The sequence below is a fragment of the Carassius gibelio genome, chromosome A5 (assembly GCF_023724105.1).
Source record: "Carassius gibelio isolate Cgi1373 ecotype wild population from Czech Republic chromosome A5, carGib1.2-hapl.c, whole genome shotgun sequence".
Classification (NCBI taxonomy): Eukaryota; Metazoa; Chordata; class Actinopteri; order Cypriniformes; family Cyprinidae; genus Carassius; species Carassius gibelio.
The window spans coordinates 11,966,865-11,990,248 of NC_068375.1; the positions used below are offsets into that span (position 1 = coordinate 11,966,865).

At 36.6% G+C, this 23,384-nt stretch overlaps 2 protein-coding genes across 3 annotated transcripts; one reads left to right on the forward strand and one right to left on the reverse strand.

The window, feature by feature from the left end:
• Window positions 1–204: 204 nt before the first annotated feature.
• Window positions 205–9,144, reverse strand: LOC127993923 (tectonic-like complex member MKS1). Its single transcript, XM_052591761.1, has 19 exons — window positions 9,067–9,144; window positions 8,869–8,959; window positions 7,716–7,843; window positions 7,567–7,619; window positions 6,357–6,512; window positions 5,828–5,925; window positions 5,586–5,714; window positions 5,302–5,406; window positions 5,107–5,215; window positions 4,378–4,434; window positions 4,223–4,265; window positions 4,057–4,119; window positions 3,652–3,722; window positions 3,159–3,228; window positions 2,944–3,051; window positions 1,723–1,856; window positions 1,565–1,647; window positions 1,379–1,476; window positions 205–731 (listed from the first exon to the last, which is right to left on the reverse strand). The coding sequence occupies exons 2-19, from the start codon at window positions 8,943–8,945 to the stop codon at window positions 628–630; spliced, it is 1,686 nt and encodes a 561-aa protein (XP_052447721.1). The 5' UTR covers window positions 8,946–8,959; window positions 9,067–9,144; the 3' UTR covers window positions 205–627.
• A 58-nt stretch (window positions 9,145–9,202) lies between these two features.
• Window positions 9,203–12,945, forward strand: mrm1 (mitochondrial rRNA methyltransferase 1 homolog (S. cerevisiae)). Of its 2 annotated transcripts, XM_052591762.1 has the most exons (6): window positions 9,203–9,387; window positions 9,471–10,527; window positions 10,718–10,811; window positions 11,786–11,906; window positions 11,997–12,116; window positions 12,419–12,945. In XM_052591762.1, the coding sequence occupies exons 2-6, from the start codon at window positions 9,752–9,754 to the stop codon at window positions 12,460–12,462; spliced, it is 1,155 nt and encodes a 384-aa protein (XP_052447722.1). In that variant the 5' UTR covers window positions 9,203–9,387; window positions 9,471–9,751; the 3' UTR covers window positions 12,463–12,945. The 2 variants fall into 2 exon arrangements, with proteins under 2 accessions (XP_052447722.1, XP_052447723.1); XM_052591763.1 differs by having other exon boundaries at window positions 9,203–10,527.
• Window positions 12,946–23,384: the final 10,439 nt, after the last annotated feature.

Sequence of the window (23,384 nt, forward strand, 5' to 3'; positions counted from 1 at the left end):
CCTCCACCCCAACTCCTCACTTCTAATCTATTTATCCAAAATTAGGGATAGGGGGAGTTATTTGGGTTCGGGCTATGCTCCGGGCCCGGACCCCTCCCCCAGGACAGCTTGCCAAAATATGCCTACTATTTGCCTTCAGATAAGATGTAAGGGTGAACTCGTGAAGTGTGAATTAATAGCACAAACACACCTTTCAGTTTTTTATGAAACATTTTGCACAATGCATGGCACGGCTGCAAATAGTTGCCAATTTGCGCTGTCATTATGAAAATGAGCCTGTGTTCTTTCATTTGCACATTATCAGAAGATCAACCGTAGAACTTTGTACTTTTATGGGATCGGCAATTTGGATGGATTTTTGGAATTTGCCCTGTTTAGTAAATCTGGCCCACAATCTAAGAATTTCCTCATTACTGATAAGTTAAATAAGCAATTCTGTTATTTTTTTTTTACAAGAACCATGTATTTATTAAGGAAATTCATAAAAAGTAAAACAGTTAAAATATGCATTCTTAATACAAAAAATAAAAAATTCAATAGATTTCAAACCTATACAAAATGTACCATACACATATAAACACAAATACTGTGAACAGCATTATTCTGCATGATTCATGTGTAATGTTCCTATGCAGAAGATTCTGAGTTTAGTCGTGCAGAGGTGTTGATGAGATCTCTGGGTAAAGTCTCTCTTGCCTCCTGCATGCGCTTATGTGCCCTCTGAAACGCTTCTGAAATCATAAACACACACCAAATCAGAAAGTACATACATCCTGTAAAATATGATATATTCTTAGTCTGTACAGAATACATGGTAGTGTGCATTCAGTTTCATTCCAGTGTGCATGGATGTACTGACTGCAGATTCAGTTTTCTGTGTGTTTGAATGAAAATGCAGTTACATGGACCATGCCACCCAGAATGATATTCTTCATAAGACCTCGCATTAAACGTATACTAAAACCAAAAACAACAGAGACATTGTTATGCATAGTTTTTTAGTAGTTTTAGAACTACTATAGCAGTTTGTTCAAACTATTATGTTTAGAAAAAATAAAGCGAATTGAATATTACTGGTTGCTGTTCAAGTTAAGAGAGGCACAGACGATAAATTAACAAATGTGTGACACAAGAGCAAATTCAGATATAGCAAAGAAAATCTAAACTTTTATAACCCATGTAAAAATAAAGAAATAAAATAAAATAAATAAATGAACTGGGTTTAGCTGGGCACTTCCAGTTAAATCAGATGTGCATGTTAGTTTAGATTCAAGAACAAGATTCTAGAGAATATTAACTCTAAATATGAATAATTACCTTAGCAAATACCTCTAATTAATAGCAATAAAGTTCCTTAAGCTAATTAGGCCTGTCTTACCCAGAACGTTATAGACAGAGCCCTGCTGACTGTGGCCGCCCAGCTGATCCAGAACAGTTTGTCTTCTTTTCTTTAGGGTGCTGGCATCAATAAAAGCCCTGAATAATATACAACACGCTCTTATAGTCTCAAAGGGGCAAACTAGCACTGCTGCAATCAAGAAATGCACTGTTTGTGTTGGCCAACCTGGCATGCTGGATACAATTAAGAGTAAAGGTCACACTTCCAGTGGTTTGAGTGCGAAAGCCAAAGCGACTCAATCGCTTTCCCTAAAAACAGATGTAATAGAAGATGAAATTGTTCAACTGAATTACTGGACATGCTAGTACAGATCTTCACAGCACCTTGAAAGTGCCAGGTACTCTGACATAACTGATGTCCTCGAGTTCAGGAGCTCCGCCGATGAAGAAGCGTCTCAGTTCAGCCACCGCGCCGGACTGGAGGGGTCTCCATGTGTGGCAAGTCATCCTGTGATACCCTGAAAGAATTTATACTAATATCCTGATTTGCTGCTTCAAAAAATGTCTTATTATTATTACAGTTGAAAGCATGATGCATTTTTCATTCATGAATTTTTTTATTTATTTAACATTTCATTACTAAATAAAAGTAATTAAAATAATAACAGTAAAATATTTCCCAGTTTGATCATGCATATGTTTGTACCAGAGTTTTTTGGTTACAGCATATCATCCATTTCACACACACACACACACACACACACACACACACACACACACACACACACACACACACACACACACACACACAAAAACATAAATACTGGTTAATAATTGGGATATACTTATATTGTTTGTTCAAATTGGTGTGGAAATTACATATGAATTTAGTAAAAAATTAATGTGGTAGTAAGATTTGCCCTGCAAATTTATTAATGCATCATTAAAAAGAACAGATACAGGAGAACATCAGACATGAACATCACTACATTAAACTTTCACATTTAGGCCCAATCCCAATTCTACCCCTTAGCCCTTCCCCTTTCCCCTACCCCTCCGTTTCGCGCGTTCACGTTAAGGGGTAGGGGTGTCTCGATTCTCTTTAGGGGTAAGGGGAAGGGCCAGATAGCCCTTCATACGAAGTTTTTTCGGGACCACACTTCAAACGAAGGGGTATGAATTATCTCAGAAACATGGCTGTCTGAGCAAACAAAAGGACACATAAATGTAAGCTTTTTTGCCATTTCTAAAGATTTTAACAAAAGTAATCATTTGTTTTATGTTACATTCAATTGTGATTCATGTTAGTCAAAGAAATGTTTGCAAAAAATCACTAATATTTACTAACGTCATATCATTACAGACTGTAAGATGTCTGATCAGGGCGATAACTGCCGTAGACTAATCCCCCCAATAATTAGAAATCGCTAAACCATTTTTTTTTATATTGAGAGAGAGAGAGATTCTTAGGGGAATATTTTCACCCCTACCCCTTGACACTCTGTTTTAAGGGACAAGGGGAAGTGGTAGGCGGAGGGGTAGGGGAAGGGGTATAAAATAGAATTGGGATCAGGCCTTGAACTTCGGAACAAAAGGCTGTCCTACCCAGGGTTGAGGGAATGACCAGGAAGCCATAGCCTTCAGTTCTGTAGCGCTGCCAGAAATCCAAGGAAAGAACTTTGAAATATAGCACTGGCCACTGGGGTAATGATCCTGCACAGATTATCAGCACTTTATTTTCATATCATCAGGAGGTTGTCTATGTGATGTATTTTTCTATTCTTTAGTTACAGATATTCTGCGGCAATAAAAGATCTCACCATCAGACTCGTCTTCTTTATGGAAAAAGGTCTCAAAACTGAATGGATAGGAGAAAAAGGCAACATCCTCCTACAGAACAGAGAACATGCATGCCACATTTCCATGAACACAGAGCTGGGAGATGGGGTTCACAAAAATGGAGTGTCTATTTACACTAAGTACAAATAGCCCACCTTGTTGGCTGAAGCTATTTACACTATCTCCACCCACCAATGAAAATGAAGAATATAATCAATCGGATCAGTGTATGGAGGGCTTTATTGTCCCAATAAGGTGGCATCAATTTATTAATTTGAATTAAAATGTACACTTAATATTGCATGCTGTTTTACAATGTACTACAATAATGAGGTGCATATAATTGCTACTGTGCAATAAGTAGTAAAATTTTAACATTGTGTAATAGAATAGAATCTATAGCTATTTGCAAGTGTAAATAGCATCTATCGCTAAGAAAACATGCTATTTTCATTTACTAAAATGACGTCTTACCTTTCCCACACTGCATGTGCGACACGTCTGCGTCACACCAGACAGACAGTGAGAGGGAACACTGGACCAATCTGAAAAACATGGAACAACCTCAATATCATGAATTACTGACATAAATTACACAAAACAGTAATACAGTGACTAATGTCTAGCCACGTAAGTCATTCTTAAAAGGTCTGAATGTCATTTAATTAATTTAAAAATCAAAATGTGTACCTTTGTCTTCATTTTGAACAGTATAACTGATGCTTGAAAAAAATGTGCTTGTGCTTTCTTTAAAATAAATACCTCTTGGTTTGATTTTGTCATCAAATGCAATGCCATGAATAAATATATATGTATAAGTGTGACTTAAACTTTGAAATATTTTTCCCTTTCTATGGGGTTGAAAATAGGTTGACTTACTATTTGGTAAATCCAGGAAGAAATGGACATAAAGATTGTCATACTCATAGCCCTGAGCAGAAACTGGAAGGAAAAATTGCCATATTATGATCCGAGCAGAGTAACTTTTGAGACCTAGTTTGCAGTAAAAAAATCCTTATGATTCAGGATAACTGTTAGTACTCACCAATCTCTCCATTTACAATCAGCCGAAGTATTCCTGGAGGAGGCTAAAAGGAAATGTTTGGACAGTCAGAATGAAAATGTTACCTTTGTTTATTTGGAACACATTATTTTTTTTTTTTTGAGACCATGAGTCTGGATAAGCACTACAATTCTTACCATTTCAAAGTCTTGGCCAACCAGGCTATTGAGGTAATCTTTGTGACGTGTGTACAGCTTAAAAAAAAAAAAAAAAAAAGGAAAGGTGTGAGGATGATGACTCCACCAGAAAGGGGTCAGCAATCCATCAGTGAGCCTCGGGCCAGCCAAAGAATTCCATATTGCTCCAGGGACATTGGCTGTCCAGTTTAAGATGATTTGGATAAAAAGAGTTTGTTTAAAAAAATAAATAGATAGATAAGAATGTAATAGTGTGTTATAGTATTATGAAATTTCTTTATTAGTATCATAATAATTGTTTTCTATTGAGAATTTATTAATATTTTGTAAAAGCTTTTATTTCTATAGTTTTTAAAGTAATTTTCTTATTTACTTTTATATGTTTTTTATTGATATATTTCTTTATTTCATATTTCACGTTTTTTTGTTTAGTTTTTTGCCTTGATTTTGACAGTAAGTTGACAGGAAACAAAGTTAGAGAGAGAGACGGGGGTGGGTGGGACTGGTCCACGAGTGTAGACTCGAACTCGAACACTATGTGTTGGTTTGCTGATTACGAGGCTATTGGCGCAATGCTAGCAATTTTAGTACTGCTTATTTTATCTCAGTTAGTTGCATAGGCAACAATAATTGTGCCTCAACATTTAATGTGCTTCCAAGGCCCAAATTTCATTTCTACCCTTTGCAGATATGGCAATCCCAAAACAAAGGGAGAACAAAGGGACATACATCTCTGTACATGCGCTGCTCTTTCTCTTTCTCCTCTGCATGAATGTCTGATGAGGCGTTCTCCAGATACAGCCTCCACACCTCCCTCTTCTCCCCCTGCGTTTCAAACCTGGTGTCAAATACACCTTCTGTAATCACAATCAACTCTTCCCAATATTATTCATAAGGGTAACTGACAGAAGTGGTAGGTCTTGCCTGTATGCTCCTCTGTTGTTGTTAAAGTCTGGTTTTATTGTGATTACTCCATTACCGTCTGCTTTAATGGTGCATAATATATATTCATTCTCTTTCAGGCCCAATCTGTAAAACACAGTCACATGTCTGGTTATTTCAAATTAAGAGATAGTGGTGATATAAAAATACAAAATACCCTTTTTGGTGTCAAAAACCTTCAACTGCATTATAAGTGGAGCTCCGATCAAATAAATTATAATGTATGATATGTTTAAGTGGCTAAAGAAGAGTATCATCACACTTACTTCCCTGAAGGCCCAAGATCTCCCATGATGTGCATGGTCTGCACTGGTGTGTTGATGATGTGGCTGTTCTTTATAAACTCCTCCGAAGGCTCCCATGTGATTAAACGTGTCTTGGGAACAACTGACTCTCTAAATTGTGCAGTAAATAATAGAGGTAAACCTCCTTAACATTTCAGATATGATAAATGCTTATCATAAAACCATCTTACAGGCAACTAATATAGGCTTCTAGGTACACTTACACAGCACGTCTCTCTTGTCTCCTGTGTCTAACATTGGCCATGCGTTCTGCTAAAAAGGTTGGTGTGGACTGAGCTGGGATCAGCAGACTCTGGGCTTGCTGTCAATACAATCACAACTTCTGAAAACTGTAAAAACATATGCAGCCTAACCTATACATCTATTGGTGAATCTCACCAAGCCAATTTCTCAAATTCTCTTTGGGCGGGAAAACCTATTCCATTCCCATTGACTTCTATTAGTGCAAGTCATTGGGAACTGAAACTGTTTGGTTATCAGCATTCTTCACAATATCTTTTTACATGTTCAGCAAAAGAAATAAATGCATACATGTTAGGAATGGCATAAAGGTGAGCAAATAATGAGAACATTTTGGGGTGGACTATCCCATAATGGTCTTAAAGTTTTGTTTGATTTTCTTTATACATATATATATATATATATATATATATACTTTTTATTTTGTGGGGAAATATGACCTGTGTATGTTTTTGTCAGGTTTGAAAAAATAAAATGGTAGAGTCAACCGACCTCTTCCCATTTGGAAAAACGATCAAAGTCCGTGTAGGTGAAAATACGCTGGTTTTGTCTTCTTCCGGATCTTTCCATTGCCTTGATCTCTGTGTGATACTGACGCTCCAGTGGTGTTTGACAATTTGACGCTGTTTGGTAAAGGTCCACTTCATACTGTACACCAATGACAAAACAGAACTTATCAAGTACACCATGAAAAAAAAATTAGGCTGCTGACTATTTAGTATAGGGTGACCAGATGTGCTCGATTTCCAGGGACAATCCCAGTTTTTGGTGTTCTGTCCACATTTGGAGCTTTTCCTGGAAATGTCTCTGTTTTACAGTACATTAAAAACAGCCAACAAATACATTGCGAAAAAAAAAAAAACCTGACCAACACAGCTAGCTGGTTATCGGAGCAATGGTGTAGTGATTATTTTCACCAAAAAATGATCACGTGCCACCACTTTAGTCTTTAAGAACTTAACTTAAACTTAATCAACTGTCAAAAGAGACAGTAGTAGTAACAGTAGTAGTAACATACTAACTATATTTGTTTTATTAAATACTGTTTGTATGTGCTTTATTACAGGGCTTCAACAGGGACAGGGTTGAATTGCAGACAACTTTAAACGTTCCCAAAAGTTCCATCATCATATCTTAACTTTACCACATGAAGGTACAGAAGATATGAATATATCGATAAATAATACAAAAGAAAAAATGCAAATCAGTAACACTTACAACAATTACATTTGCAGTAAACAAATACTTTGTGCTCAAAATGAGTCTAAAATGCTAAATAATTAGCCTAATTAAGTAGAATAAGAGTCATTTCCATGCACAAAACATAAAAGACCATTTGAAAAGATAAAAAGAGTTAATTGTTGTAAACAGTACAATCAGTTTGCGTAAAAAATGAAAATGATAATGTATTGTACAATTTAGAAAATGTATTTATCCTGTTCTTATATAATGGGTTTTTGTAAAGTGATAATTTTGTTATAATATTGTTTTGTACTGTTAGCTGTTCACAATGGTTACTGTAATAATAATAATAATAATAATTATTATTATTATTATAACAAATGAGATTTCAATGATATTTTGATCACTTAAATAGGAAATGTCCCCGATTCCAGAAATGTCAGAAATCTGGTCACCTTAATTTTGTAGCACCCAAAAACACATAAAAAAACACACACTAGTGCCCTCACTAGTGGCCTACCTGACTGAAGACCTTCTCTTGCCAACCAACCACCAGTTCCTCCGCATCAGTGGCTGTTAGAAAGAGAACGAGAAAATTATTATCCACCATACTCCAGAGAATATTTGTGATAGGTTCATATCAGATATATATCAGTGTCTTTCACGTACTGGAAGCTGCTTGTGTCTGGGAGCTGAAGGTGTCCAGCTCTATAACCCCTCTCTCCTGCTGAGAAAGCACTTGCTGATGGAGATGTTGAGACAGAGCAGCTGTGGAGGTCACACGCTGTATGCGCACTCTGAAACAGAAACAAAACAGCTACGGTACCATGTAATACATGGGGAAGTCGTGGTGTAATGGTTAGAGAGTTTGACTCCAAACCCTAAGGTTGAGGGTTTGAGTCTCAGGCTGGTTTCCTAACATTTTATCCTACCTGTCAGATTTTCATACCCGGGTTTACTGCGCATGTGCACATCAATATTGCGTCCTTTTTCTCATGCTAAACAACGATATTTAAAGTATCTGCATTACTGTAAGAGTAGGTTTAGGGGTTGAGGTAGGTGTAGCCTTTAATAAAAATGCAATCTAATTGGTAGAAAAGAATATTCAGTGTTGGTTTCCTGTAGCTGTATCCCTTCTAGCTACAACCGTGGATATAAAATATAATTACTGTATTTGCAGTACTGTAGGGTTGTGGTAGGTGTAGACCTAAATAATCCATAATTTTACAGTAGCATTTTTCGTTGTTGAATTGTACCACCCACTGTTTTAGAGGAAGGTAGGAAAATCTGAAATCGTAGGACAAATTGACAGAACACCGGCAATACCATGACTAAGGTGCTCTTGGGCAAGGCACTGGGTGTGTGTGTGTGTGTGTGTGTGTGTGTGTGTGTGTGTGTGTGTGTGTTTGGATAGGTTAAATCAAGGACTTTAGTTAAATGCAGAGCACAAATTCCGAGTATGGGTCACCATACTTGGCTTTATTTCACTTTACATGTTGATTTTGGGCATATTACAGTTGCATTATTTGTAATGCCTTGGAGTGACTTGGAGCATCGTGTGAAGTAAATACAGTGGTACATGGATTTGGTAATCATTCAGAATCATGGTAAAAAGACCTTGACAGTTTCATGGTGCACTTATTTGTAAGATGGGCATACCATAGTACTTCAACATATATCACGGAACTGAAATTAATATTTACATTGTACAAGTTGTTTCGAAGAATACCATGGTAAAAGACATGGTAAATACATTTGGTGCATTTCATAGTGTGTATACTTTTATTTTAGATGTCAAGTACACTCAAACAACGTCACTTACCGTATTCGTAAGTTTTTAACTGCATCCCGGGAACGATACACCGCTTCTCCGGTGTCAGTGCACCAACCGTCGGCCATATCTGACACTCGGCCTCAAAAGATACAAATCTTTAGCTTGTAGTGTATTCTTTGCATAGGCTGACTATTAAAAAAACTCACACCAAGCATGAACAAGGACAAACAGTTTGAAATGATTTACTTATTCTCCGGTAGGAAGTTAACGCGACACATCTGCGTCTCGTTGCATAGTAACGTAACACACTAACGGAAGCAGCCGGAAGTCCATTATGCGCACGCTCGGTGCGGATATACAGACGCTGTTCTCAAATCAGCCAGAGCTGCACTCTTACTCAGTCCACAGAAACGCGGGCGGAGACTGCAACTGATCTGGGAGCGGAAGTGATAGTAAACACACTCCATGCTTCACATCCGCGTTAACCACTGCCTACGAACAGAAAGCTGTTCCACATGGTTGTGTTTCTTGTTGAGCAACGAATATAGAGGATTGGAAATGCCTGAGGTTGGTTCCTGACATCATTTTACTTTGCTAAAATTGAAAATTCTGCTTTGTTTAATTAGTTTGTTTATATTTTAATCCTGAAGGGCGGCGTAACCTTTTGGTCAGCAGCAGCGGCAGCACTATAGAAGCAGATTAATCATATTTTCTTAAGGAAATAATGAATCATCTGTTAAAAGCGACGCACAGCGTTGAAGTGAATTAATCTAGCTGCTCTTATTTTGTTTCCCAGCGGGTGTTTAGCTGATTTTGCTTGTCAGCCAAGCCTGAACAGTTTGACAATTCCCCAAAACGGTTCTAAAACCATCAAACCAGGTTGGATTAAACTGTTTTTAAGGCATATTTGAGCAAATAATTAAAGACAAATATGCAGGCGTGGAAAACAGTTTTCAAAGTCTTCCTGGCCTCCAACAGAACTAGGAATAGATGTTGTTTGTTAGGGCTGAAGGAATTATACTTTACACCTTTCACACAACATGCGGCCTATAGTTGCACAACAGCACTTTTCAATCCAAGAGACAAGTCAGATGAGAGATTTACCTCTAGTAAAATCAAAAAGACATTTTTTTCTAAGCAGCATAAATATGCTGCTAACAGAGATGATAATCTCAAACCAGCAAAAGCGCAAAGGGGAAAAGTGTCATCAGAGCTTCAGAAACTAAGGTTTGAAGATTTCAGTGAGTCAGAAACCGGAAGGGTTTTGAGACATAATCTAAAAGAATCTGAGTCCACTGAAGGTAAAGAGTTAGAGATTGTGTTCGGTGCGGCCCCGTGTTTGCTGGCCCTCACACAAAGCAGGAGGAAGCCGAGTCGTCTCTTTGTAAAGAACGGAGAGGGGCCACAGAGAGAAGTGATTTTGAGGGTCTGTCAGGAGGCTGTCAGACGGGGCGTGCAGATACAGCGAGTCAGTAAACAGACACTTGACAAGATGTGCGGCGGTAAGGTGCACCAGGGCTTGTGTCTGCAGGCAAGTCCTCTTGGGTTTATCACTGAGGAAAGGCCGATGACATCTCATGAGGTGAAGAATCCCAGGCCGCTATGGCTGGTTTTGGATGCAGTGCAGGATCCGATGAATCTTGGTGCCATTTTGCGGTCAGCGTATTTCCTGGGAGTGGATCGAATTGCCAGCAGCATTCATAACAGGTGGAGTTAAAAGAGGCATTTGTTTTTAATTCTTTATAGCATTGTTTAATAGGATGTAGGATCCAAAAAAAAGAAAGACCATTGTTTATTTGGTCATGTATATTGTTTATGATTGAATTACAGTGTGTATTACATATTACTTTGTATTAACCATTGAATTCTGGTTGTTATTATTTGCTGTTTTTGATAGCTGTCCTCTGACGCCCACAGTGAGTAAAGCCAGTGCTGGTGTGATGGAGGTCATGGAGGTGTTTGGCTACAGGAACTTGAAAGATATGATTAAGGTTTGGAAGTTGATCCCTTCACTTCACCTTATTAGGAAATACAAAGGGATTTACATGTTTAGACATATCGGGTATGGAATTGGGTGTGTATCTGATTTAAAACAAATATTGAAGTGGCTCTATCTTTGTGTTTACATGTGAATAAAAAAGTGAGTAAAAAACAGTTTCCTAAGTTTCATTAGTAGCCAGTAGAGGGCATTTAAATTGGGGTTTATTTATGTTATACATTTTTTTGAAACAATTATTTGACCTGAGGGGTGGAAAGCAATTCTAACTATTTAAAATTCATAATTATTAGCCCAAACAAATCAATATGTGATCAAAGTATTATTGCAGTGAATTCCACCGGGCAATTATTGTCACTAATATTAATTATATTAATACATAATATTGATTGTTTTTTACTGCAAAGCAAAACAAAAATGGCACAAATATGAGCAAAATTATTGAGAAAAGCACATTTGGATCAGAAAGAAGTCCATGAAATGATGCTTAATCATAACAAAAATCTGTAAATTGATTTGTTTAAAACATAATACAGTGACCATGTAAAAGCATATATAATAAACTGTTTTATGCTATCACTGTTTTTCTTACACATATTTAAATATTACTTTAAAATGTTTAGGCATAGCTTATATTTTACAAAAAACTTTAGTGAAGAAAAATAAAGAAATGCAAAAGAAATTAACAGAAAACAGTTCTGTAAATTGTTGTTAAAAGTAAGACAAAATAGAACATCCTTTTGTTGTTTTTGAAACTTTATTGATTTATGAAATGTACAGTAGGTTTTTATAAACCCTTGTAAATATAGTAAATGGAAAATCCCTTCTGTGGCCTGTAGTGGGCTGCTAAAGAAAGCCATTGAGGTTGAGTTTGCGTCTGCATAACCTTTTTGTGAAGCACATCTGGTACTCAATCGTCAGGATTTCCATTGTTTTATAGCTATAACCAAATTTGTCTTGACATTACAGGTGAAAGCAGAAGAAGGTTGGCAAGTAGTTGGCACTGTTGGGTTAGAGCAATGCAGTTCTGAATCCGCCGTTGTGCCATGTTCAGACTTCAAGATGTCCAGACCTACACTCCTGTTAATGGGTAACAGCAAGATTGTGTTAAATGTATTTGGACTGATAATAGTTTTGCTCTCTTTGTGTTACGGAGGTCTGTCTGTGTGTGTGCTATCAGGTGGAGAGGGTTACGGTCTGTCTCCAGAACTGCATCAGATGTGTGACGTCCTTCTCACCATTCCTCCTCACAGAAACCTGCACCCTGGGGTAGATTCACTCAATGTGTCTGTAGCCACAGGTATGTTTATATAAGTAAATATTCTTCTGAATAGCTGGTAACCTTAAAATGTACTTGTTGTTGAATTAACCACAGCTCAGTGTACATGTAAATTAAACTTATTTTTATAATTTAATTAAATGTACATTTTAAAAAGTTTACTTTATTTTTACATTTAATAAAAAAATAAAATAATAATAATACAGAAAAAGTTCATTTTAAACTGGTATCAGGATTCCATTTATATAAACAAACTCGTAATACATTTTTATGCAGATAATTTGCCCTTTTTTGATGTGTATGCTGGTTTTTCCTTTTCGTAGGCATTCTGCTGCACTCTCTTCTGTCCACACGCACAGGAAGCTGATGATGATGATGGTAACAACGACAAGGCAGCGGCATTATTTACTCCGGGGTCTCTTATTAGCCCCCTACAGTGATTAATGACTGGATTACTTCATCAATTAACAGTCTGAGAGTCTGGAGAGGCTCACGGATCAGATGCATTCTGGACCAGCTACTGACTATATGACCACTTTGTTTAAGACAACACCTGTGCTACACATGGTCTCTATCATCTCAGGGAAAACAGGCTAGTATAAACGGATATGTAATCTTTAAATATTCACCTTCTTCATGAAACAGGTTAATTAGTTCCTGTGTTTATCATTGCAAACATTTGACATAAGATGAAAAGTTCTGCTAATTTAATGAAAAATAAATCTATATGGTTATGTTTATTGATATTACTTTAAAAATACCCATGAAAGCTAGAGATGTAGGTTATAATTAGTAGTTTATATACTCCGTTGTATCTATATTTTCATTTATAAATTTGGCATTTGCCTAAGCGAATCTTTATCAGTTCACGCATTCCCTTCAAATCAAACCTTTGACCTTGGTGTTTCCAGCAGCATTCTCTATTTTTTGAGCTACAGGAATATACAACTTATTTTGGCTAGTGCACATATGTGCAATTATAAAGAAGCAAATATTTATTTAGTGAGAGAGCTAACATTGTTAATATAAGTGTAATGGAAGGGTAGTGCTTGGTGTAAGTACACTACCATGCAATAATATTAAGAACCACATCTGTTCAACACATATAAAGATAAAAAATTTACAATTAAAAAAGTTTCAGCGGCAAATCAGCATATTATATTTCCGGATATTATATACATAATGTATTTTAAATAGTAATATTTCACAATGTTACTGTTTATATATATATATATATATATATATTTATTTATTTATGTATTTTTTATATTTTTTTTTTTATCAAACAAATGCAGCTTTGGTGAGTGTAAGAGACGTATTAAAAAATAAAAAATAAAAATAACAATAATAAAATTTACCAATTCCAAACTTTTAAATGTTAATGTAAATCCTGGTGATATTAGGCAGTGTTCAGTAAGAGATACTAGTGTACCAGTAAATACAGCACTGCATACTGTACTTTTTACTGCCTTGATGTTAAAATAGCATTTGAAACAGCATGGATTAAACCATACAAGAATTAACAAAAAGTAGTATGCTTACATGGCTAACTGTGCACTTTATTATGGGATGCAGAATTGTCATTATGCTCTACTGGCTTATTGCTTATTATGGCAAATGTAGGAGGTCATCCAGATATTTAATGCACAGTGTAATAACATTACATTTTCAGTGTGCATAGCAGTCTCTACACGCAGAAATAGAGTTCCATCCAGTCAGCAGTACTGAAGTTCATTCAGCAGGTGGCACTGCATACATATATATATGTATGTTAGTAGGTTATCCAGCATTGAGCTTTTCCTGTTACAATTAAGATGAGGGATTGACACGGGGATGCTGATGCTAGACCAGTCAAATCTAGCAGCGTTTACGTAAGGTTTACTGAATAGATATCTCACATTTCCATTTCCTTCACGCTTCACAGCGAGATGCTGCTGACTGCAGGTTGTGGGCCAAGATGGTTTACAATTAAGCTAAAATGTGCACGATTGGCACACCTGAAGGGAAAAGATTGGACGATTAAGCTGCTAACACTATAGACAGTTAGACCTCACTTTATTTTTACCCATAGCTGCAGGGGAGAGGGAGATATTGGATGAGATGGGAATTTATGAACCACTATATTGTTTTTACAGGGAAGAATGATCTGAAGGTCTTTGTGACAGGAACCGCTATCTGCTGATGTCTCTCACCAAACAGCATATTTGTTAATCCTTCCAGTAGGTAAATGGACAGATTTGGGGATTTGTAATATTAATAATCACAATAGGTCATACTGTATAGACAACCGAACCCCAAACTTTTTTGTCTTATGTATCCTCTCAGAATGGCCTGAACATCCCCTCTTTGGCTTTAAGCCAGAGATGTATTCATGTACACATTTCATTATAGCAGAGTTTCTTTGGATTTTGTGTGCATTTTGATTAAATTGAAATAATATAAAATCAGATCACTACGTTTATTGTTACTGATTTCAGCGTTTTGAGACGTTATTGGAGGTGAACTAAGGCCCTTAAGGTGATCTCAAAGTCTATGTTTTAGTGTTAAGTTAACAAAAAAATAAATAATAGTCTCCACTTCACTGGTATGTGCTCAGTGAGCAAATTATTCTGATTGTTCCTGTGTTTACAAAATCGAAGCCCAAAGTCAGAATTCACAGAGTTCTACTTTCCTCTCATGTGACATTTGTCTTTTGTCAGCTCTCATTAGGAGTTGTGGGTATGTGTCTGCTTTTCTTGTCTTTGTGTCGGCAGGTTAGATTGACTGGCATTTCCCCCTCCCTGGAGTGCAGTTCAATTAATCTGTTTACTATGCCACAGAAAGAAGGAAAGTAATGGAACAGACGAGCGTAAAAGCTGCCTGCCTTCTAGCTGCATAGCTGGAGGTCAAGGCTGAGGGAATTTCCTATTCTTTTAGCACATGCAGGATGTGCTCTATTTATCCATCCACCCATCCATCCACCCATCCATCCATCCATCCATCCATCAGTCTCCTTTTGGATGTAGTAAATGAGCCAACTCCATTGCACAAATGAAAATTCCTCATGAATTCTGTATGAGAGTGTTTTAGTTCTTTACAGCTAGTGAGTTATTAGCTAATCTGTTCATTAAAAGTGCAGGGCAAATTAACTGAGCTGGTGTGGAGCTACAGTTGCATACTGTATTTTAAAGTTATTGCAAAATATTACAACTATTTAATGGGACAACTGATAGTAATTAATTTAATTGAAAGTTTAATTGAGTTTATCCAATCTGGTTAAACTATATATATATATATATATATATATATATATATATATATATATATATATATATGCAGTGTTGTTTCAACCCAACTTTTCAGATGGTTTATAAATCTATGTCAATGACAAATTTACACTTAAGACTGGTTTGTGGTCAAGGGGCACACACATTATATTATATTATATTATATTATATTATATTATATTATAAACATTAAAAAACATTTAAAAAATTAAACCCAACAGCTGAGTTAGTCCTTATTTGACCCAAAGTTTGGTTGAAACAACCCTGCACTGTATTATTATTTTATTTATTTATTTATTTATTTATTTTTTACTGCTGCCGTTGACCAACACTGTATTGAATAGTTTGTTTTATTACACAATTAGTACTAATTCAATTCAATTGAAAACCAAGGAAGACATCAGATATGCTCTGTCATTCAATTTGGCTTCTGGTGAAAGTGTGAGACAGAAGAGGATGGAAAACCCTGGACTGTAAACTTCTCTGTGTGTGAATGTTTGTGTGTGTGTGTGTGTGTGTGTGTGTGTGTGTGTGTGTGTGTGTGTGTGTGTATGATGATAATGCAGCATGACACATCTGAAATGAGACTGTGGTTGCCATGGCACGGAGCCAGGAGGGGACAGATTGTGCCGTAAATTATTTGTATTTACATCATGTACTTGCTCACAGCTCATTTCTATATGATGTTCCCAGCACAGGATTCTTGCAAACCACATTTGCATACCTGTGAACATACTAAATAGCACCTTTCTCCAAAGTCTTTGCATGTAGACGAGTTTTTGTGATCAATAGTAAATACATGATCTAATTTATATTTTGGACACTTTAAATAATCTAATGCTAGAAATGATGAATATAATGTGTTTTGTAAGTATGTGTCTGTTACCATAAACCTCAAATCAGTGAGGGAATACATAAGCAGACTATTTCTAGTCTTGCTGTGAATGTTTGACAAATCAATGAGAGACATCATTCTCTGTCATAACAGACTCCTGGTGCACAGTTGTGCCTTCCAAATAATGCAGAAAACATCCCGTTAAGGCAATCTCTCATGCTTTATGCCATATTTGCAATATAATTTACATTAACATTCAGATGTCTAAATGCCCATATCACTGCTTGACACAACACAAGTGATTCAAACAAATGATTCAAGTTTTCTAGAACTAACTTTACTTTTCTGAACCATTGTATTTCTTTTAAACAGTGTCAGTGATATAATATGTTCTGTAATAAGGCAGTTCACATCAGTTCAATTTGAACATGATCTACTAATGTTTGACAAAGAAAGACTATGTCCGTTGCCATGGTAGGTATTACATTTGATGAAGAACTTACTTTGCAACCATTAAAAAATAAATTCTAGTTCTAAAATTCTATTCTAGTTCTAAAAACAATTTCTAATGTGGAGTTCCACACATGACATGAGGGAATTAATTAGTACAACATGGGCACGATTTACGATTAAGTAAAGTCATATTTTTTTATATAGCGCTTATACAATATAAAAATGGTTTCAAAGCAGCTTTAACAGGAAAATAAGTGTTAATGTTAATCCGTTCGTTATAAAAGACATTTTATTTTAGCTGTAAAGCAGCTCTACAGAGGACTTCATTCAGTTCATCTCAGTGTTGATTCAGTTCAGTTAAAAAACAATGACTACGTTTACAAGCTGTTAAAATTCGGGTTATGGTCGAGTTAAGGTCACTATTCGGGTTTCTGAAACATTCGGGATAACCGTTTACATGCGTGAGCAGAGAGAGTTACTCCTGTAAACATGGAATGTGTAATCAGCATAGACACAGCGACCCCATTGGAACTCAATTGAGACAAGTGAAGCCCATTTTTAGCACTTCCGTTTCTGACGCGCAGACTCAAACTAAGCTTGATGACGTCAGCAACCTGTCTGCCAGATGTAAATCTTCTAAGTGGCTGTGCGTGAAAACTGCCATCGTTAATCTTGCAGAGACGGCGAGCTTGACCGGGGAGTTCTTTGTCGTGAGTGAGCAGGAGTATGTATTCTGATTAATTATTTTGTATAGTATTTTAAAATGTAACGCCAGTACGCCATATTAAGTTAATTGCCTGCGAGCTTCTCCTCCTGTCTGTACGGTAATGCGACAGAGAGTCGAGTGGTTATGACGCAATCGTTAGCCTATTTTTTACAAAAACTGTTTATACGGGGCCATAATGCAACATAGAAGGTAATGGAGCCCTTTATACATTGTCGTGTATCTTTAGAAATAAATAATGGACAAACAGAGTCTTTAAACGCCTCAGATGTAAAGTTATTCGCTGTCAAAGTGACGCCAAAATGAATGGGAGTCAATGGGAATGCTAACGCAAGTGAAGTTCTGCTAAAAGATGGCAGCCCCCACCCGACTTCAACTTCCGGTCGACTTCCTTGCCGCCTGGTAATCAGTCGCCAATATCCCGATGTAAACGGCGACGCACGGTTAGCGTCTGACAACATTAAAAATTTTTATGCACCGTCTCTACTCAAAAGACCAAGATTCCTTGCGAATAGAACATGCGCAGAACACACATTTTGATGGGGATATGCCGAAACTCGTTTACAAGACCAAATATTCGGGTTAGAAAAGGGGTACCCCAGGTATAATATCCCGGTTTTTAAAAACCGGGATATGAGCATATCCGGGTTTTTGCAGGTGTTAACATGGCAGTGCGCGACTGGGTTATTGCTAATATTCAGGTTTTGAACGGGTTATTGAGAGTTAGAGTTAATAAATAAGGTCAAATCAGTTAAAATGAGGGAACAAATTAGTACAGCATGGCCATGACTTACACAGTGTGTGTGTGTGTGTTTTTTTTATATGTGAATATATGGATATTAAATATCAAGGTAAAGCAATACTAAGATATTCAATAAATATATTTTAACAATTAAAACTGAAGATAAGACTTTCCAAAACTTTCTTTAAAATCTGATTAAAAATAATAATTTGAGGTGAGAAAAAATTAGGACATCCCAACAATTATTCCCACTTAAATTCAATGCTAAATTCACACACAGGTGTATCATGTCAGGTACACATGATTAGAACATTGTTACGAGGAGGCTTGCCCTGTTTAAATCTCACACATTTGGTTTGGTGTGCTCTTGGCTGTTGAAGTGAGAGTGGACACCATGTTGAGGTCAAAAGAGCTAGCTGGGGCCTTCAGAAAGAAGATTGTAGAGGCTTATGAGTCTGGAAAGGGATTTAAAAAGATCTCCAAAGATTTTGAAATCAGCCATTCCACTGTCCGGAAAATAGTCTATAAGTGGAGGACATTCAAAACAACTGTCAACATGCCCAGGTCTGGCCGTCCAAGCCAGTTCACCCCGAGAGCAGACCACAAGATGCTAAAGAGAGATCACCAAAAAACCTAAAATTTCATCACAGGACCTACAGCAGGCTTTTGCTACTGTTGAAGTGAAAGTGTATGCCTCTATAATCAGAAAGAGACTACAGAAGTTTAACTTTCATGGGTGTTGTGCAAGGAAGAAACCCCTGCTCTCTAAGAAAAACATAAAGGCCAGACTGAAGTGTGCCAAATAGAATTTAGACAAAGACCAAGACTTCTGGAATAATGTTCTTTGGACAGATGAGTCTAAAATTGAATTATTTGGACACCACAACAGAGGACATGTTTGACATAAATCAAATACAGGATTCCAGGAAAGGAACCTCATACCAACTGTAAAACATGGAGGTGGAAGTGTCCTGGTTTGGGGGTGTTTTGCTGCAGCAGGACCTGGCCAGCTCACCATCATATAATCCACCATGAATTCTACTGTATATCAGGGGGTGCTTGAGGAACATGTGAGACCATCTGTAAAAAAAAATTAAGCTAAAGCAGAACTGGATCCTGCAACAGGACAATGACCCAAAACATACCAGTAAATCCACCAAGAACTGGCTGAAAACTGAGAAACAGAGTCAAAGCCATATCTGAATCCCATTGAGATGATGTGGGCTGACTTAACACGTGCTGTACAGTACATGCAAGAAACCCGTCAAATATCTCACAGCTGAAACAATTTTGCAACTGAGGAGAGGGGCAAACTTTCTTCAGAACGATGTCAGAGACTGGTAGATGGCTACAAGAAGCGTCTCACTGAAGTAATTTCAGCCAAAGGGGGTAACACTCACTATTAGTGAGGGTGCAAAGGTTTTCCTCCGTTAGAATACACATTTTTATTAATCTTTTGTTTAATGAGCAAATCTTGGTCAGTTTATGTTGTTTACCTGAAATTAAATAACTTTTTTTTCAGACAAAAATAAAAACAATATATAAACTAAACCAGTGATGTGTAAATATTTCTTAATAAAGAACAGAAAATGGGTTGCACTTTATTTTACAGTACGTGCACTTACATGTACTTACAGTGTACTTACCTAAGAACGTGCTGGTAATATAAGGTAGCTAAATGGGGTAGGGTTAGATTTAGGGGTAGGTTCAGGGTTAGTACCTAGTTATTACCTAGTTATTGTAATTACTATAATAAGTACATAGTATGTACATGAGGAACGGGACTGTAAAATAAAGTGCTACCAGAAAATGTAAATGGGTGTCCTAATTGTTTCACATGACTATAATTAAAGCCAATTATACAACAAATTATTCAAATGTGAGAATGAATTCTTAATTTGTGTCCTCAATATAATTTTCCTGCACATATCGTGTGTGGGTCTCCATAAGTATCTGTATGAATGCAGTGACCTACATCATCCGATGCATCGATTCACATTTCCTCTCCTGTAGCCTCTTGGGTTAGTAAGCCATCCATCAGATGCACAATTTGGAATCCTGAAGGAAAAAGGTAATCTCTGTACTTTTTGCCAACTTTTTTTTTTTTTTTTTTTTTTTTTTGAATACCGTGGATTTAAATTCACATTCTCTCTGAATGGATAAATTAAGTTATTACTCTGCAACTGCTAAAAAAAGTGTTCTACATAGTATCTATGTAGTGTGGATGTAATCCAGGTGTATTACGTTTGCCATGTTGTCATTGTCATTGTCAAATTATCTCCTGTGGCCTCATGGAATAGTACATTATCCAATGTAAACATGCTTCAAGTCATCCAGGTACTTTTGGACATAATATTTTTTTTTCTCATACTGCTTTTCACCTACTATGAAGCAGGGAAGTATGTGACTTTAGATGCAGCCTGTTTATTCTGATGTGCTACTCATTTAGAATACTATAAATTGAAATAATAAAAGGCTATCATACTTCAGCTTACACTGATACAAAAAAAGTATGCTGTATTTCTTCACCTGTCACAATGATTTTTCCATTTATCACTGTGTCTGAATTAATTTTGGTGCTGGTGGTTCTGAGTTGTAATGCATGTACATTCATTCACACATTGCTTGAGATAAAAAGGCTCTGATGATTACAGACATTTCATTGCTGGTGGGAAGAGGAAAGCACAAGAAAAAACACAGTGGTCTTGTTCCCTGACACTTGCTGCATGACAAGGAAGGATGTGCATCTATCCTTATCTGCATCCACCCTATCTCTCCATCCACCCACATCTGTCTCTGTGACCTGTCCTTCTGATCTGTCTTCTACCAAGCATAAATCATGCTTCCACTATGATAGATCCTTTCTCGACTGTGCAGGAGACAGGTGTCACCAGTTATTGATGCACTCAAGCCCATTACCAGCACAGTTACCAAATCATTAGAGAAACTCCTGATCCTGATAGCATGCGTAATGAAGTATGCTTTAACCTTCCTAAATCTTGATGCATAGGAAGGGAAATAATGGGTAATATCCACTGATCTATATATTTAATAGTAGAGTTTGGTTAATCCTGGAATCATCTGAACAGATTTTAAACACTGGGCATCATCACTTGCTGACTTTATAAATGGTTACAGAGAAAAACTGAGCATCGTTCAGTAAATGACACACACTACCAGTCATTCCAAAGTTGCTAGAAAAAATAAAAAAACAGTATGTGTTCTAAAATCAGCTCAAACTAGTAGATTTTGTTTTCATTTCTGACACAATTTGATATGAGATATACACAAAAACATTTTATTTTACTTCACTGTATAGGCCTTTACTATATATCGGCTCAGCAAGTTAAGTTAAAATTAAGTGACAAAATTATCACAATTATTTAATAAATGAGTTCCGAACAAAGTAGAACAGGTGCATTTTTGAGCAACAAACAAGTCTACTGTTATACAAGTTATCATAAGAGAGATGTTGTGAAGACGTGTTCAGAAGACATTTCATCCACTGGGCTCTTATGAAGCCCAGTGGCCTCTTCTTTCACCCAATTATGGACCACACAGACCGCCAGTATCACTACAGCCACTGCTGCGAGACAAGACTGTGAGATGAGTAGCAGAGTGAGAGATCAAGCTGTGAGGTGGAAGGTTGCCAATAGACTGTAATCTTCTTTGGTGTTTCTATTAATTTGGACACTTGACATATTTCTGTAAGTTGTAGGTTCTTTACTGCTTGGCCTGTTAAAGACATTGCAATGCTTTCTCAAAGACATGACATGTTACCCTCGCCCATTTCACTTGTTACACTGTACAAATATAGGATGCTGAAGTGTTGTTTTACTAATTCTCATAATTGTATTTTAGTGCAGTATAACACAGATTATGCACTTAGCTTTAGCTACATTTTCTAAGCAAAGAATCTCAAAATGGCTTTGTAGCTGCTAAAGAGAATTAAGTAAAGCCATTTTAATGTGATTCATCATAATAATCAATGAAAATTTTAAGATTCCACAATCCTGCACAGCCGATGGATGTAAGACCACCCGGATTTAAGTTCCCAAAGAACCGGGATAAACTTTCATGGGTGAGAATGTGTTGGTTTGTGTTTTTAAACGTATTAACTTAATATTACAAGTTTTGTAACACTGGTAACTTATGTTACTGTTATGGTGAATGATGTCAAGTCGACACTTAGAATATGACGGATGCCTTACGTATAGTGGCCTACAGAAACAGGTGCTAATGAGGCATCTATGAAGACATATCCAACCATATCCATGGTCAAGCCGTATTCCTTACCAATTACCACAGCAACAGATGGTGACGTCCATAAAACTGAAAGGTTTATCACTTTGTGACACAACAAGAGACAAGAGCAACTTTTATATTTGGGTGGAGAGTGGAGCGTTTGAGTTGCATGCAGAACACAAAAATTATGGGATCAACTCAGGTGGAGAATGGATCTAAAAATTTCTAATTTCAAACAACTAATTTCTCCGTCATTCTTACTTAGTTACCGAAACCACATATGAAAACATGCAACACATGGTAGACTCGTGTTAGTGCAGCAGAGCGGCTCTCTCTCACACTGTATGACAGTTGTTGTCCAGTTGTCCAACTAGTTGTCCAGTACGGTTCCATTCACACAGCGCAGGTTTTCTGAGAATACGACTGTGAGTCCTGAAAATTTACTGGCACCTGTATGAGTTTGGTTACAGAATATGGTTGTCACAACCGTAAATAAACATACTGTGTGTGAATGTAACCATATTAAGGACTCAAATACAGGACTGACAATCTTATTCTGCTGCCGTGTGAACGTAACCTATATATATATATATATATATATATATATATATATATATATATATATATATATATATATATACTCAACATTTAAATAATCTGTTTTGCTATAAGGTATGTCCTCCACCTTCACCTCCACCAGCTCCACCTGTCTTTGTATTCTACAGGATTTATGTATGTCTGTTTATGCAGCAGCGTCATAACTTTCATGCTTACAGCAACATGCTTATTATCTTGCTATTGTAGAAGCTGAAATCAGCAATCAATACACAAAATCAGCTTCTCATTTGACAAAGAGTGTCCTAATGCATCAAATTAACAATTAAATAGAGTTCTTTCATTTTACACATTACATAATAAAAAACCCGATTCCAAAAAAGTTGGGACACTGTACAAATTGTGAATAAAAAAATAATGCAATGATGTGGAAGTTTCAAATTTCAGTATTTTATTCAGAATACAACAT